General features: G+C 42.0%; 1 protein-coding gene across 5 annotated transcripts; it reads right to left on the bottom strand.

Annotated features, from left to right (window-relative positions):
* Window positions 1-267: 267 nt before the first annotated feature.
* gal3st4 (galactose-3-O-sulfotransferase 4) lies at window positions 268-16,551 on the bottom strand. 5 transcript variants are annotated; one of them, XM_017724904.2, is made up of 4 exons: window positions 16,253-16,551; window positions 6,360-6,470; window positions 5,096-5,402; window positions 268-4,421 (listed from the first exon to the last, which is right to left on the bottom strand). In XM_017724904.2, the coding sequence occupies exons 2-4, from the start codon at window positions 6,464-6,466 to the stop codon at window positions 3,423-3,425; spliced, it is 1,413 nt and encodes a 470-aa protein (XP_017580393.1). In that variant the 5' UTR covers window positions 6,467-6,470; window positions 16,253-16,551; the 3' UTR covers window positions 268-3,422. The 5 variants fall into 5 exon arrangements, with proteins under 5 accessions (XP_017580393.1, XP_017580391.1, XP_017580390.1 ...); XM_017724902.2 differs by having other exon boundaries at window positions 6,360-6,473; XM_017724901.2 differs by lacking the exon at window positions 16,253-16,551 and adding an exon at window positions 7,564-7,906.
* Between the last annotated feature and the right edge of the window lie 245 nt (window positions 16,552-16,796).

Genomic DNA, 16,796 nt, shown 5'->3' on the forward strand with positions numbered 1-16,796 from the left:
ATTCATAGTGTAAAATTAGGACTACAACTACCGTGTTTAGGATTGCAGAGAAATATATTATTCATATATGGCTACAAATGCAGTAAAATGAATACAGTTCAGACATTTTATCAGTAGCTAAACGTTCTTCTCTTCAATAAATGCAACAAAAGCCATTTTCGGCTGATATCTGGCGTGTGTACATGCAGTGGAGGATGAGAAACCTTTTTTTTTGTAATGAAATATAACGGTAGTTCTAGCCTGACAGAAAACAGGAAGACGAACAACTTCACTTCTCTTACTGAAAGTGTTTTATTCCATTCCACTACATACAAGTAAACCAGATCCAACACAACCCCATACTCACAAAGGCTTCAAATAAACCCCAATTTTCAAGTAACAAAGAGAATAAATATTGTACATGAATTGCCAAGGTTCAAACAGCTCAGCCAGAAAGAGAAATAATATTTACTGTACTGTTCTTTATAATGGTGTCAGAGTCCTCACTGCAAACTCAATTCATGTTGAATTTTAACCATAGACAGAGGATTGTGGTACTGAAGAAAGCTAGCTGGGGGAGCAAAGTGGTATTACTGTCATTTCTGACAGCTTGCTCAGCAATTAACCTTTTACACATTTTTTCATGCTTCTCAGACGTCTCCTTTTAAGATGTCACTTGGTGTCAGCTGCATCAAACTCATGATGACTCAGACTCAAGTTGATTGTTTTTGGAACCACTTGGGTGTTAGAGGTTGCTTTGTTTGATTTCCTCCCCACAGTGAAGAGTGTTGATGCTATCTGATCAATAACTTATTTCCATTTTCACAGTCACAAGTTCCATATTTCATACCATAGAAGTATCTGCAACTCTTTGGTGTACCTTTAAGCGAAAGTACCAAAGGTAATGTAAATTATTATTATTTTTTTTGCATTGTGACACACAAGCAAATATTATAGGGGTAGACAAAATAATGGAAACACCAGGGAACATTCATAGGCATCAGTAATAAGGACTTCTTTACACACTGTTACATCAGTACTAAAATGATGAAGCGATGGGAGCAGGCTATTCGGATTCAAGCTGTCCATCTATTTTCCCAGAAGAAAAGCTTCCGCAGATGTAGATTACAAGAAGAAAACTACAGATACGATTGATATTGCTTTCTTCCACTCAACACATGTGGTTTTCTGTTCTTTTAAAGTGGCGGTGGAGATGGCAGATGGCAGCCTTACCAGGAATGAATTTGGAGAATCTAATGGTATGCAATTTTAGTTGAGACCAAGGAGAATTTATTGTGCTCAGCTTCAATTTTCAACCACCACTCCCCTCCATACTGCATCATCTTTTCCTTTTTTCATATGACGCTGGCTTGCTGTACCTTTTGATTAGTTTCCACCGTTTCTATCACAAACTGTCAGTATTGCTCAAGAATGTGAAGTCTTTTCTAGCACAAAAGGTATATTAATATTCTAATGAATAAAAAAGCAAATATTGCTTTAAAACAGATTTAGTTGCTTTAAAAAGTTATGCCTATTTCACCTGGTGTTTGTCATGTTTTGTCTACCTCCTGCATCTCTTTACAGATTTTTCCATAGGCTTGAGATATTAATGACTGCTAAGATATATGATGGAAGAAAAGTAAGCTATGCTAACAAATCAAGTGTAGTAAATACATTAAGAACTGTAGTGCGACAACTACTGAGAAATTAAACAGGTTTTCTATCAAACACTGGTGTCAATCAATGCTATCTGTAAACATGCATAAAGTATTATAACATACAGTACATTTCTTCACTTGCTATAATGACGATGGCCAATCATGGAATGTTTCTCTTTAATAATGATGCTTAAACCGTAAAGTAATAAATTAATACATCTGAAGATGCGTACTCTGCGCGCATTGGAAGTTGCATATGATAAGCTATTAATATGCTGAGCTATATCAAGCTGCACAGTGCATTCCAGTCAAGTTCAAACACAATTACATCTCGTCAATTTTAGAGTGGAAGAGACACTTGCATTTTGAAAATAGAAATGCATTACATATATTGAGATTTTTTTTTTTTTTTTTTTTTTTTTACAAAAAACATAATAAATACAGCAAGCTTTCAAAGTCAAGCCCTGCTCCAATAAGGCAAAGTTACTAAATTTGTTTCAGATTTGGACATGAATTTCCCTGGGTTGTGTACTGACAAAGTGAATGTGATAGTCTTCTGGCATACTAGGTTTTCTAGTATTTTCCATGCCACCAAACATTCACCATCTACAAACACTTAATTTCTTAGTGTTTTTGTTCACCGCAAATTCATTCCTCTGATCGATCTAGAATAACTGTTCAGCATCATCATGCACAAAATTACAGACATATAGTCTGTCAAGTGGTATCACATCATTGTAGTTAACAAACTTCCTCTGTGAAAGGCAAAACTGACATGATGGGCAATACTATACTGCTGTGTTATGATTGAACTGAATGCAAAATGACAAATATGTACCATTCTAGACAGAGATATTTAACAATACAACAACCAACAGAAAATATCAACCTCTGACAAGCTGCCAAGAGGTAGATCACCATGAGTGGAACAGTGTTTTCTCTTTAACAGACCAGAGACTGGCAATAATGCATGTACTGGATGGTAAATTATTTCACAGTGTCATCAACTGGAGACATCACTTTCACAGACCCACAAAGAGTCATTATGACAAAAAAGCTTAATGTAATGTCTGCTCTTATTATAGGCCTCTGGACAGGGTGTATTCTTTCTACAGCCTTTTCTTTGTAAGGCTAGCTGTCGGAGAGTTACAGTGATGTACTTACCATAAATGAATGCCTACCCCTCTAAATAAAGACATTACTTGTTTGTATTTATTTCAGAATGATGTGCCAGACAGTTAAGGGTTTAAGCTTTTGCTTTAGTGGCATTTTCACTCCAATCAATAGCTTTTGCACTGTATTTCAGCGTTGTCCCCAGATACCTAAGCAGTGTCAATGTCAAAAAGTGCGATGTCACCACAAGCCTAAGTATCTGTGTGTACTTGTGTAGAATGAAACGTAAAGTGTGTTTGTGCGAGAGACAGACTGTAGCATGAAGGATGCTTTCATACTATATCACAGCTCATTTCAAGCAGACACTGAAGTAAATGAGCTGCTTACCCAGATCGTCCAACATGCACTAGTCCTTCAGTTGTATAATGATGCTGACTGTATCATGTGGGTGGTTTATATCGGGTACCTCAAAACAGTTCTCTTTACTCAATGACGTCTATGACAGTGGAGAAGGACAAGATGAGGAAAAGTTCGGGAGCTGAGCGGAGATCTACAAGTCCAGTATCTGACTCCAGCTCTAAGTAGTGCAGAGGCCCATTAGAGCCTTAAATTAGAATGTTAAATTAGGCCTATGTCTGACCTTGAGGCAAATGGGTGTGACTAGCTCACTCACTATCTAAGCTTTCCCTTACCGTCCACTTGCTGTACGGACTGATTACGCACCAGTATGGTTCTATCCCAGTCCCTTTCTATTGACTCCCCCAAGTGCTCCCCAGTCCTGGAAGACAAAGGGTCCCTCCTGACAGCAGCCCCACCAGCAGCAACTGCTTGTCCTGGGGGCTGCTGGGCACGTGGAAACTGACGGAGATCCAACAGGTCCTTGTACTGGATCTCTGGCCTGATCATGCGTAAGCAGGCTTCCTTTGTGGCATTATCAAGTCCAGGCTGAAGCTCATAGCCCAAGATCTTCACCAGGCCACTTTGAAATGGGCGGATAGCCTTATCCCGGATACGACTGGCTTCCACAGGCTGGCCCCCGTCACGCAGGCACACACGAGCCAGGATCTCCCGCCTGCTCCTAAGCAAGATCACCTCCGCTTCCATCCGTGCCCGGCCGAAGCGCTCCACCTCAGCCCAGAAAGTGTGGTTGAAGGCTTGGTAAAGATGCCAGTCCAGGGCATTCCACTCCCGCAGTTTCTGCCTCTGCTCTTCGGTAAGGGCCAGAGGGGCTGGGGCAGCAGCCTTCCCCACCCAGACTGACCTTCCTTTGGGCATCTGCTGCCTAGCATTCAGGCTGAAAGAGACAACAGCATCAAGAGGCCAGCAGAGGGCGTGACGGAGCAGCACCATTGACTGATCGAAATACTCAGACAGAAGGATGAGTCTGAAGTTCCGTCGTATTGTTGCTTCACCACGTTTGGCAAGTGACACAGAGAAGTTGGCGTTGTGATCTAAGCCAAAGTCGTACCACAGAAGGTTGCGGGCGTAGTGGTTGTTGCGCAAGCGAGGATCGTAATATTTGCGAGGGTTGTCTGCAAAGTCACCCAGTCCCTTCGCACGTCGAAAGGCAGGGGCAACATTTTTATAATAAGCGTAGGAGGACTCAGCTAATGCAACAGGGTCTCTCAAAATAGAGAAACAGAAGGTGTCAGCAGGCATGACCTTTTCCACCTGTAGCAAAAGAGAGAAAAGGATGCTTCAAAAAGCAAATTAAACACCCAAGATTTTATTTGCTCAAACTACCAACATTCTTATTACGGAAAGGCTTGAATGACACCTTCCCCTGCACACTCCCTGAGGACATCCCACTGGTACTGCAAAGCCTGGATTTGCTGGAACATGCAGTAATTTCACAAAATCTTCAACTGATAACAGTATAAAAGTTCAGCACTCCCCTCAGCTTGCTCAAAACCAGAGTGGGTGGAGCTGCCAAGAGACACGTAGAGTGCCAGCTAAGTTAAATGAGTCTCTGGGGTGAGCTCTGGTCAGGGACCATTACCACGAATATAATTTCTTTGAACTCCTTATGCACCTTACATGCACCTATATAATGAGCCTCTGAGGTGGGGAAAACAGTTTTGCTATCTGTTAGGTAAACCTAAACTCATTTGCAAGGTGTGCTTGAATTCTCAGGTTCACTGCTGGGAATATGGAAGATACACACCAAAATTTCATGGCTTGTGGGGATGGGGGACAAGCACATTTCTGAACCACATTGAGAAGAAACTTCACTGGCATAAAACTGTTCATTAATTAACAGCTCTCCCAAAAAAGGCAAAACATCTGCCATCTCATGCAAATCTGAAAACCAACTGAAAACACTCAAAAGCTACAGCTTTTCATACCTCTGGCTTGTTGAAGCGCATGTGATTTCCCATGATGTCAAATTGTGCTACGTGGGGGCCCCTGTACCCTTTGACTCTCTGGGCTATGAAAGGTAGAGGATATCCAAACTGGTAGCCCACTGGGAGGGCGAAGTGCAGGCCCTGCTCCTCACCAAAGCGGTACAGCATATTGAGAACAGTGCTGCTGGCTGTCTTGTGGGTCTTCAGGAACATGACGTGGGTGTGTGGTCGACAGGAGCCAGGAGGCACCTGGCCGTTCTCAGAGGAGATGGAGAACAGAGAACGAGGCCGCTCTGGCTGCACCCAGCTAAAGGAGTGAGAGGAAAATAGTATGAGGCCTATGGCAATGATAAAACAGCTGTTTTATAAAAGAAAGCACACAGCACAACAGCACGTTGGAGAAAGAGTGAAGGTCCTGTGCACTTTAGCGAACAAAGGAAAGGAGAGAGGACATTACTGTGAAACAGAACAATCAGATGAGAGAGGAAACAAAGATGCCTCTTTGTTTTTCTCAGAAGGAGGGAGATAAAGTGTATGAATAGAAAGTGAATAAATAAATAAATAAGGTGGTAGTAAGAAGAGAACAAGTTAGAACAGAAAGGTGAAATAAAACAGGGAAAAGGACAGAGAATGAAGGCAACAGAAGAAAGTGTAAAACCTACAAAATGAATAAATGTAATTACTTTGAATGTCATTGTGACTATTTACACTGAACAGCATTTTGTCAGACAACACCAACATTATATTGTCGGTGTTGTAACAAAACTGAAAGTTAAGAATGTTATTTCCTGTTATTCTCCTTTCAAAGACACTTGGCTTTATTTGTACAAAAACTGCTATTGCCAATTATATATAGTTAATAGTGTATGTCTAAATAGAGTCCCACTTAGAACTGGAGAAATTAAAGAAGCTGAGACACAGCAGAGAAAACCAGACCAGCAAACTGAACAAAGAAATCTCCATAAAATCATAGTTCATGTACTTTAATCATAGTCTTTTTTCCTTTTTGACAAGTAACGCTGTTTGTGTCTGCTGCCCTTGTGCAAAACAAAAAGAGCTAAACACTAAGAATTAGTAAACATTAAATAATTCTAGGAATTTATTTCGATTTTTGCAGTTGGAAAAGGCTTGGTGCATTTCAGCAATGACACATTCTGTTATTGTTATAAGGGGTTCATCAAGATCAGGCAGACAAAGAAAGCAATGCCACGAGCAAAATATCCAAACAAGCCACGTTTCCAAGCGGAATAAGACACCCTCTGACCTTTTATTGAAGAGCACCCCCAGGAGCTGACCAGCAAAGGCAATAACCACAAACACCAGGAGTGCTTTCCACATCGGTCCCAGCCGATAGCACCCCAGCCACCGCATCCTCCTGCTGAACAAAAAGGAACTGGTTATTTTCAGCAATGTGTCACGGTAGACGGGTGTAAAGATTGGAGAATAAGGTGTTCATCCAGCAACATGAAATGAGCATGAAGACAGAAGGACAAAGACTGGGACAAAAACAGAGGGCATTGAGCAAGAGCGTGTGAAGCACAGAATCAAGATGAAAATAGAAGTGGCGAGACAGAGAAAAAAGGAGAGGGTGTTAAGTTACGAAAAAAAAAAATCCAACAAACAGTGTTCAATCCAAGCTTGTGTGGATCATACGAGGCCAACTCAGCGGGCAACATATGCACACAGGGAAGAAAGTAAATATTTATATGTGGGGTTTCAAACCAAAGAAATCAGTTTCATATCATGACTAATACCGCCCTTATTAGAGGAACGAAGTGCGCTGTTATTCCTTTTAAAACCTTTGTATATATGAAAACAGTTCACAGCATCTGGAGCACAGTGTTTACACTGGGCTGTAACGCTGTGGTAATGAGGGCTGCTGTGCACTGTTATCGTTTTCATCTGCTCCAACCCGCTGGGCTATACAGGAAAGGCTTTGAGTCACTTCGGCTAACCAGTGCAGCCACAAAGGCAACAGTGCATGCAAACCATGCATTCTTTATCCATTTCGAAACACAGCACTGCTAGTCGCATCACCTTTATCGCGGCAAAAAAACGCAAACCAACCACAGCAACGGACATCCGACTGACTTCTGATTAGAGGACAGCAAACTGACTCTTTAGCCTGTAATCCCTTCGCACTGCAATGGCTGCGCGGCACGGCTACGTTTCCGTTCAACTACATTAAATCAGCGCACAAAATGAGCCGAAGAAGCTCCGTCTGTGTACAGAAAGACGGGGAAAGGCCAAGTATGGCGGAATGCAGGCAGGCGTTGTTTTGACACGCTTGTCTCGACTTGCAGGTCGGATGGCTTTCTGTCTTCCTCCGTCTTTCTCAGAAAACATCATCCACTCCAACAAAGGGAGGCGAGCAGCTGAATCACCGCCCGTGTCTCGCAGCGCCGAGTCCGGCTCTCTCTCATCGTGTGAACTCGTCTCCTCTGTCGCTGCGCGGCGGTCACGCTTACCTCGCCGACCGTCTGCAGAGCATGATGAAAGCGGGCCGGTGTCAGCGGAGCTCCAGCAGCCGCGGAGCATCTCGGATTAGCCCGCCTGCCGGCCGCGACTTACATCCAGCCCGCGCCGCTGAGATGTAACAGAGCCGCTGACAGAAAACACCGACTGGGGCTCGAAGATCCGCTACTGCCGCTGCGTGCAGGCGTCCGGCCCCAGAGCGACCGCCTCCCACACACCGCTTCAGGTTTTAGGTTTAAATTACGAAAAAGGGAAGCTTTGTGTTCTGGGAGGCGTGTGTGCGCGCGCGTGTGCGTGTGTGTGCGTGTTTCAGCTTTAGGGCGGGCGGGCGGTGAGTGGGTGTGTTGGGACTCATGGTCCTACTGCTATAGGTCGCTGCTTGACGTCATACTTCAAGCAGCGGCTCATTAGCGCTGCTGATGCTGAAGTTAAACACAGTCAGACTAACCAAGATCCAGAGCAGGAAGCCAGACTGCGGCTGTTAAAACGAGAAGTCTGTCTGAACCAACACCAACTCGCTGTGAAGGGTATTTATTTGATGTGATATCGCCACAAACACAGGGCGACTCGCTTGTACAACTCAGAAAAGACGCAGCCGCGCGTCCCATGGAGAGAAAGCTCTGACCGTGGGCCCTGATTGACCACGCCCCTGGGCGGGGCCTTGTAAATGGGGCGTGGCTACAACGTTCCATATAACATTGGAAAGTTCAATCAGCCACACTGGTTACAGAGGCCGCCGACTCAGCGGATTTTCCTCCGAAGAGGCTGATGACAAAAACTTTTCGAACCGTGACTCATCAGCCCCGATCTGCTATGGGGGGGGGGCTTTAACTCAGGATTCTTTAACTGCAACTGCTAAAAATAATAAACCAACAGGGACTGATTGCATGAGCAGTTACTAAACATTTACACATCCCCCTGAGCAGCTGTAAGTATTAGAGAAACTAACAGAAATACTGCACATAGCACAAACAAGACCAAACGTGTGCCTTTTTCAGTGAACTAGGCTAAAAACTAAATGGTATATACTGCTTTAACTTAAAGCTCAGATTTTTGCCCTGGTTTTAACGCCAAACATGAAGCTCACTTCCACAGCTCCAGCTCAGTGAGATGCAGCAGCTGCCCAAACATCTACACGAATGCTTCTGTCATGTCAAATGGGCAGAAACCATCGTTTGAAAAAGCTCCACATTTGGTTGCTGCAAGGAAATATTAAAGAATAAACGCATAAAATGTGTTTAAAATGTCCACAGCTGTTCCTTTTTATTCAGTTTTACTTTGTCAGAGCAAACGAAAGCTGCTGCTGCTTGTCCACCAACTGGTTCTGAACGTGAACGCCATGTTAAAGCGACAACCGAATGTAGTTTGAAATTAGCCAGTTTTCTCTAAGACCTCAGTGGAGACTTTACTCACATCCTGACATACAAACTCACCCAAAAAACAACAGCAACCCAGTCAAGACCTTTAATCTCTTTAACTCCTTGGAACCACCGGTGGTTCCAACACGCACTTCGTCTTATTCTTCATAGGTTTCATATTTCATAAGCTACACTCAGAAGCTGGGTGTCATATGAGGCTGTAACTGTATTCTTTCCAGTCAAACAGATGGGTGATGTCATTTTAAACCCTTATAATAAAAGCTGAACTCACTTTTTTTTTCTACTGAAAGTCGAGCCATTTCTCCACAAATCCGGGCTATAAACTACAAACAGACGGCGTCTCTTCAGTGATGAACTCAAATAATTGATTTGATCAAATAATACAAAGAGTGTAAGAGTTTTGCCTTTCAGCAGTGAATTGTAAGCATATAGCAATATGTGTAGATCATAAAATACATGTTCTGTTAATTTGAGGGGAGATTTTACAATGTAAATAAGCTAATTAATTATTTTAAAATGTACATTTATTTCATGCAGTTACTGAATAATCTGCCTCACAATGTGGTCATGAAAATTCAGATGGGCACACCAAAATATACCCTGGAGCATAAGAGGTTAAAATATTTTAAACATAGCAAAAACCTATGTGAGTCTGGTGGAGCTGTTGGGTCACTAATAAACAAGTAGTTGTGGTATCAGAAGCAGAATCAGAATATTTTATTGACCCCAGAGGGAAATTGCAGTGCGCTAGTTCTGTGCTCTTAAGCAGCCTAAAATATTGAGCAAACACAATCAGACATTTCTCTTCAAACACACGGCAATCTGGGAATTTGTTATTTTGATTTTGGTTGATCTGTGCTGCAATTTTTTAAAATATCAGAACGCTTTTACATGACTGTGCATGACTCATTATGCTAAATAGTTTCAATGTAGTGCTTTATTTGATTCCATGTTATTTAAATAATGTATTATTATTTTAGGAATGTAAAAATTCAGCACAGCCCACTAAAAAACAAATGTTTTTTTTTTTTTTTCTTTGTTAAATTATCCATGTTAACTGCTCAAGGTGCCAGTATTCACATTCAGTAAAACAGTGTTTCAACCGAACTGTAAAAAATGGAGGTTTTGTCCATTGTGAATAAGCATGTTATGTTAGGTTAAACTCTAAAATGTGAGTGCCTGAACATGAGCAGGCATGACTGAGAGGGCTGTTGTATCCCTAAACATCCTATGTCTGTTGTGTTATCCTGACAAAAACCTACCATTTTCCATTGGCTATTTTTGAATAATAAGCATGCAACATTTTTGTGCGACACCAGTGCTGTCATCTAAAAATGTGTTGCCAACTTAGCGACTTTGTTGATAAATTTAGTGACTTTTCAGACTCCTTTATCAACTTTTTCTTTTAAAAAGCGACATATCTAGTGATTAGATCGAACCTTAGCTACTTTCAATAGAACAGTGGTCAGTACTGCCCCGTGAGTGAGAGGCACACCTCTCTGCGTCTACTCTGTTCAGCAGAGAGGCGGAGCAGCACGTTCAGTCCGCTTGGCAGTTGACATAGATGTGAATGAGCTGTGCGTGTGCAAAAAAAAAGTGCTGCCAAAAACCCAATCACTGATCTGGATCATTTACTCCTCCTTTGCTTGTTTTAAGCAGTTTGTTTTTGACCATTATCACTGTCTTATTCCTCACTATCACACTAAAAGAGAACATCCTGTTTATGTTGTTACCCAGACAGAGGCGGTGCGCTCTGTGAGAGAAAAAATAAGGGTTACCTCCGGGTTCTCCGGTTTCCTCCCACAGTCCAAAGACATGCAGTCAGGCCAATTTGACATGCTAAATTGCCCCTGTGTGTGAGTGACTGTCTGTGTCTGTCTGTCTGCCCTGCGATGGACTGGCGACCTGTCTAGGGTATATCCTGCCTTTCGCCCGAAGACTGCTCGGATAGGCTCCAGCACCCCCCAAGCGACCCTGACGGAGAAGCGGCTTAGAAAATGGATGGATGGATCCTGTCACTTCTAACTTTCTCTTGGAGTAATTATTTTACATGTAAATGTGGTTGAAGTCACAGCAAATCGGAGTTTAAACAGTGCAGAGCAGCAGCTTGAAAATCACTAGTCACTATTTCATGCTTGTCCTGTTTTCTAACAACAGAAACAGTAAACAGTAAAATATGTAAATGAGAACAGCTTTATTCGCTGTATTAAAATCAGTGTATGTGAGCACAGAGAGTAGGGGAGAAGCAACCAGATGTAAAGGGCTGACACCATTCGACAACATCCAGAATGTCAACATGATGCAATTTTGTCACATGCTAATTAGCACGCATCGTCAACTTAGCACGCATCAATTAACAACATTTAGCGATTTGTCGGGCTACCTTCCAGTGAAAGCAGTTTGGCCATGGCTCTATGTTAATCTCAGTCAAAATGAATGTTTTTGTCCCTTTTGCTGTCGTTGGTTTCCTTGTCCGCAGTTAATCAGATATCACTTGTGAACTCTTACAGGTACTCAAACGTGAAAATTAGTCATGATGCCGTCAGAACTGTACTAGTGCGTTTCATGTGTTGACACAAGGTGAGCTTGATGTTAACAAATGTGAATAAAAATGGAAAATGTTGAAAATAAAGGGAAATGGCTTTAACAATGAAGTACTAGTGCATCTATAAAAAATATTATTTTTAAAACTTTAAAAGAATTGAAAGAAAATAAAAAAGAAAAGGCAAAACACAGAACATACCATGATCACTGTATGCAGCACAGCCATTCAATGACAAGAAGCTGGCATATATTTTAAGTACATGGCTCATTTATGATCAGGGAGAGGATTCTGCCAGACATATCAAATATAAAGTCAATTAAATAATATGTCAAAATTCTCAAACTAGTCATTTGTTTTGTTTTGTTTGCATGATGCATGTATTTGAATTACCACAGCATGGCATATACATGGAATAACGTTTAAATGGGGTTATACTACTGTGGATATGAAAGATGAACTCTTAACCTACTCATTTGCAGTTTGTGCTAAAAACAAAATCAATCACAAAAAAATGTGCATCATAAACTAAAGGGAAGCAGAGTCAGGCATTTATCAGCAATGAGTAAGAGAGATCAAAGATGTTTCATGGCAACTGGGGACCATAGCGGACCATGTGAGGTCAGTGTCTACATTTCACTGGCTGAATTTCAATAAGACAGACATCAGGTTTGGATTTCGCGAGTTGCAGATGGTTCATGCCTGGAAGAGTTCAAGGCTCCACACTGTAAGCCTACTAAGTAGCAATGTACCTCTGCAGTTGCTAAGCTATAGTGACCTCCAGCACTAACATAAGCTTAACAAACAGAAGTAGCAGCTGACAAAATGTGTATTTTACAAAGCGTCCCCTAAGATTCAGCATCGTTGGACCCGATGTTGCAGGGGGGAAAATCCTGTAACAACTGTATCCTGCAATCACAACCACTGTGTGATGTTGTTAGCTGTGTCTTTCTTCCTGTGGGGAACTGGGGTTTTTGAGTAGTTTCATAATAATTCAATTCAAGACAGTTTATTTTAAAGCTTTGAACTTTTTGAAGTTGTCAAACAGATTTGACTGCCATTTAGTACAGTTATAACAACCGATTTCGACTAACAATAACGAACAACTCAAATAAAGTTGATCTATAATCCCAATTTTCCAGAAGTGAATATTGTGCAATTTATTTTGAAACAGTGCCCAGGCCTATCCCTCACATTTCTGATGATAAAAAGCACAATATGCTACTAATGTATGCAAACGTTTAGGCACCTCTGGTCAAAAAACAGTGTTCATTTTCATAAAATTCATTATATACATCATGAAAGTCATGAAAATAAGTCCTCACATCCTCCACACTTCTGTATATTTTAATTCTGTCATTCTGTTTATTTATGGAATTTAACGTATTAGAAAAAGAAAATTGCAACCTGTGCAAAAAATGATGACACATGTTGTATTTTATTTCTCAAATAAATATAAAATGTACACTAAAATGTGCAGAAAGTTATTTTTACATTTCTCTGTACAGGATGTATTAACTTGATGTCCTACAGAGAATCAATGGAAAATGCCTTTTGACCGGACGTGTGGGGGGGGGGGGTACTAAAATCACAATGCAGGCTAAATCAAAAATGGAAATGCATCAAGGTGCATCAAGAATCCTTTTATAAGTGCATCCTGACACCCTGAATCAAAATCTATTCAAACTGAGAGTTGTCTAGACATTCCCACTCCTATTACTAAACTTTAGCACCCTCTATAAAGCTCTTCAGTCCTGTTCAACATAACTCATGAGTTTGATTTGTTGTTGTAAACTCTGACTATATTCACTGTGCAAGCAAGGCCACTAGAAAGTACAAATCAGTAAATGATAAGTATCGGTGTGTCTTGAAGCCTTGTGATACAATAATTAACCATAATTAACCAGTACAGGCAAGTCAAGGAAGCAATGATGAGATGCTAAAAAAATTGTGTGGTGAAGCAGCAATGTCCTAGAGACAAAACACAGCCAACTGGATTTAAAGCTGCCTGCTGGAGTTTAGCCTTTATGTAGGATTAAAGCCTCTTTATTGTACACTATGGGAGACATATGAGCAGGCCAGCTGGTCCCGACCTCTAAGCATATGGGTGGAGGGAGGATTCATCTCAGGTTTTGTATTAAATAGCTTATACAGCCTTGAAAACATTCTAAAGAGTGGAAATAATTCAATAAAATTAAATGTAAAGTGTTTTCCTGAAGAACATTGTTCCATGTTTGGGCTCAGTTTTGCATGGCTGTCTGTTTTCTCTTCTTGGAGAACATGCATCTCACAGCTGGAGCTCCAGGGAACCATTCAGGGAAAAGCAAAGGCAACTTCACATTTTGATGGGGTTAAAACTCTGTAAATGTTTTGTGTACACTGCTTACAGCAAGCATGTGAGAACCCATCTCTGCCAACATTAACATTAATATTAGCTTTTGTGACTGACCTCTTTCCCAATAATGCCCTCTGAACTTTATGTCAGCATTAATTACAGTGCCAGCTGCCAGAAGACTTGGTTGCACATATGCTGCGCACACCTGACATCTGGTATTGGGCATCAACTTTTATGCTGAACTTCTGCCTCACAGCTGAACAACTGCTTTGGTATTTCTCTCCGACTCCGTCTTCCTCTCTTACTCTGCTTTTTTCTCTCTTCCACCCTTTTTTGGGGATGGCACTATGGGTGGTTGATAATGTGATGTAACTTCACAACATTGTACTTTCACAATACACAATGCATGTCACAATGTTTAGATTTCCTTACATTTGATAACATTGTACAGATAAAAAAAACACCAGTAGTGCCACTTTTAAAAAATACAAGAGATGTATAAGTGTTGAACGACCTATTTTTAATTGAGGCACTTCACTTAAGATGAGCATCTAAAAGTAGGCTATCCTACTGAAACTGAACACTCTACCACCACAGGGGAAGAAATACACTGATAACAAGATCACATCAAACAGCTTGAGTGTGCCGTTCAGGGACAGATTTGTTACAGGATCGGATTTAATCTTTATCGCCATCCAGTATCCAGCACTTTCATCAGATATCGGCCTGATGCTGATATTCATCAATATGCCATCTCTACTGTCCAACTACACCCAGCAATCAAAAGGATTACAAGAATTACTGAGGGAGGAGTTTCACTTCATGAAACTGTGCTAACATAATTGGGCACAGCTGTCTATATTTAGAATTCAGAACACAGCGCAAGGCGTCTTGCCTTGTCTACATCCGCTCGAGTTAGGCAAAGCTAGGATGGACAGCACACCTGTCTCGCCCCTGTGGCCCAGTTTCTATGCATTAATATTTCACCGGGCAGGGGCCAGTGTCTGTTAGCATGGTTGTCTATTATTTAGCAGGATTAAAACACTTATGTAGAAAAGGATGGAAATGAGCCCAAGGAGAGCAAATGCACATTATCAAAAGATTCAACACTGTTCCTTCAGCATCACTGGTTGTTTATGTGAATGGATTTATAAAGATAAAGTCAGTTGTAATAGTGTTCAGGTCGTGTTTCGAAGCACAAGCGAACCACTGGCTCAGTGGAATTCACTAATAACTTCAAGAATGTGTTCGGTTCTCACTTACATTGTGCTCCCACACAATCACAACCAGCTGATTTCACACGTGACTCACTTGTAATTAAATATACAGTCCAGATGAATTGTCTTATGTTCAGACATGACAGCGGATGAAAATGCTGGATGAGTGAGAAAATTTGTAAGCATGTTGTTTAACCTACATTTTTGTATTTCGTTACTGTGCCTCTAAGACTGATGTGTAAATGATCTCCGATCTGACTGGCTGATCTGTACTGTGGCTGATTCAAAAAGCAGTCCAAGCTGAAACACGCCTTATAATTACAACTTTAATGGGTGAGGATGAACTGCTGTAGGCTGATCAGGCAAACGTATGTAAATGCTTCGGGTTTTGTGACGTCACAAAAACAATGAATGCAAAACGCTTTTTAGTGCCCAGATTTGAATTGGGGATGAACCTTACTGTCTGAAACTTCATTAATGTTTCCACACTACATTTTCATTTCAAAAAGTGAGGAATATGAGAAGTTTTTCATTGTATGGGCCCTTTAAATGTATATGCTGGGCATGGATCTTCGGGAAAGGGGGGTTTCAAGTCGTCATTAGGTTACGGAGGAGAGCCGACTTAGCCTACTCTTCTGAAACTTGTGCGTCTGTAGGAACCTGTGAAAAACAAACTGAGAACTCAAAACTCTTCCAGATATGAGAATATAGCCAGTCCACGCGTGTCTGAGCGTATAACAGACTGGTTTACTAGCTATAACTTGGTCGTTACTACGAAATAGGATCAACTCGACAAGCTTACCCTCGCTAATGCACGCAAGGGACTAATCAGTTTAGCGTTAACTCCCAGGCTGGGAGGATACGACAGGGGGACGACCTGTTGACCGAATTAAGTTGCTTATCCGTGAAGACCACAAGCAAAGAAACAGATAACTGGCCATGATATGACTCAGAAAGCGCGATGGTCACAGACATGAGCTCTGACACTGTGAATCTCAGCAGCTTGCCGTGATTGTCCGTGTTTTGCCCAGAGCACAACAGGTCACCTACCCGCAAGGCAGTGTAAACACATTTGGTCTCTCAGAATAACGATAAAACACGAGCACGACAAAACGGCGTGGCTGAACTGCTGTAGGTTAAAACTTTGAGATGGGACTGCCTCAGTCTGTAGCTCCTCTACAAAAACAGTAGCACCGAATCTGTACTCACCTCTCAGATGCTCCTCGGCTCACTGATATTTTAGCGACGTATAAGCGAAAAATGACCCCAGATTCGTTCCTGCGGTCAGCGGTTGAAGCCGCTCAGCTCTGGTAAACTGACGATAAACTGTAAACTGTGCTCCCTCATAGCGCTGCGTTATGAGCCGCGCCGCCGCTGTGGAGGAGCCTTCAGAGCTTCCACAGCTTCCACAGCTTCCACAGTCCGGGTCTGCGGTGAGAGGCTGTCGGTAAAGTTCAACACGCCTCACTGAAAGTCCGCTCGCTCGCCTGACCGCCCAGTCCGCTCTCCTGGCCCCGTTTTGTGTTGATGAAGTAGCTGAAATCTGCCTGAGACACTATAAGTACTGCCCCCCATCCCCCACTGCACCCCCCGCCTGGCACAGCACGGCTCTGTGAGCGAGCACGCGTGTGCACGCTACCCGTCGTCCACAGCACAGAGGTCTTCGATTAGCCTTTCAGAAAACACACCTAAGCCGGGACTGCCTTACCTACTGTCGGTTAAACTGGGTCATTTAACACAAGTTAAACTGTAC

The sequence above is a fragment of the Pygocentrus nattereri genome, chromosome 2, assembly GCF_015220715.1.
Source record: "Pygocentrus nattereri isolate fPygNat1 chromosome 2, fPygNat1.pri, whole genome shotgun sequence".
NCBI lineage: Eukaryota > Metazoa > Chordata > Actinopteri > Characiformes > Serrasalmidae > Pygocentrus > Pygocentrus nattereri.

What these genes read in the sequence shown, in the direction of transcription:
- gal3st4 (XM_017724900.2), bottom strand. Translation starts at nt 7,586, where the DNA reads ATGCTCTGCAGACGGTCGGCGAG. An exon ending in CTCTGCAGACGGTCGGCGAG is followed by an intron (nt 6,474 to 7,563) that starts GTAAGCGTGACC and finishes CTTTTTGTTCAG; the next exon opens with CAGGAGGATGCGGTGGCTGG. An exon ending in TGCGCTTCAACAAGCCAGAG is followed by an intron (nt 4,422 to 5,095) that starts GTATGAAAAGCT and finishes CTTTTGCTACAG; the next exon opens with GTGGAAAAGGTCATGCCTGC.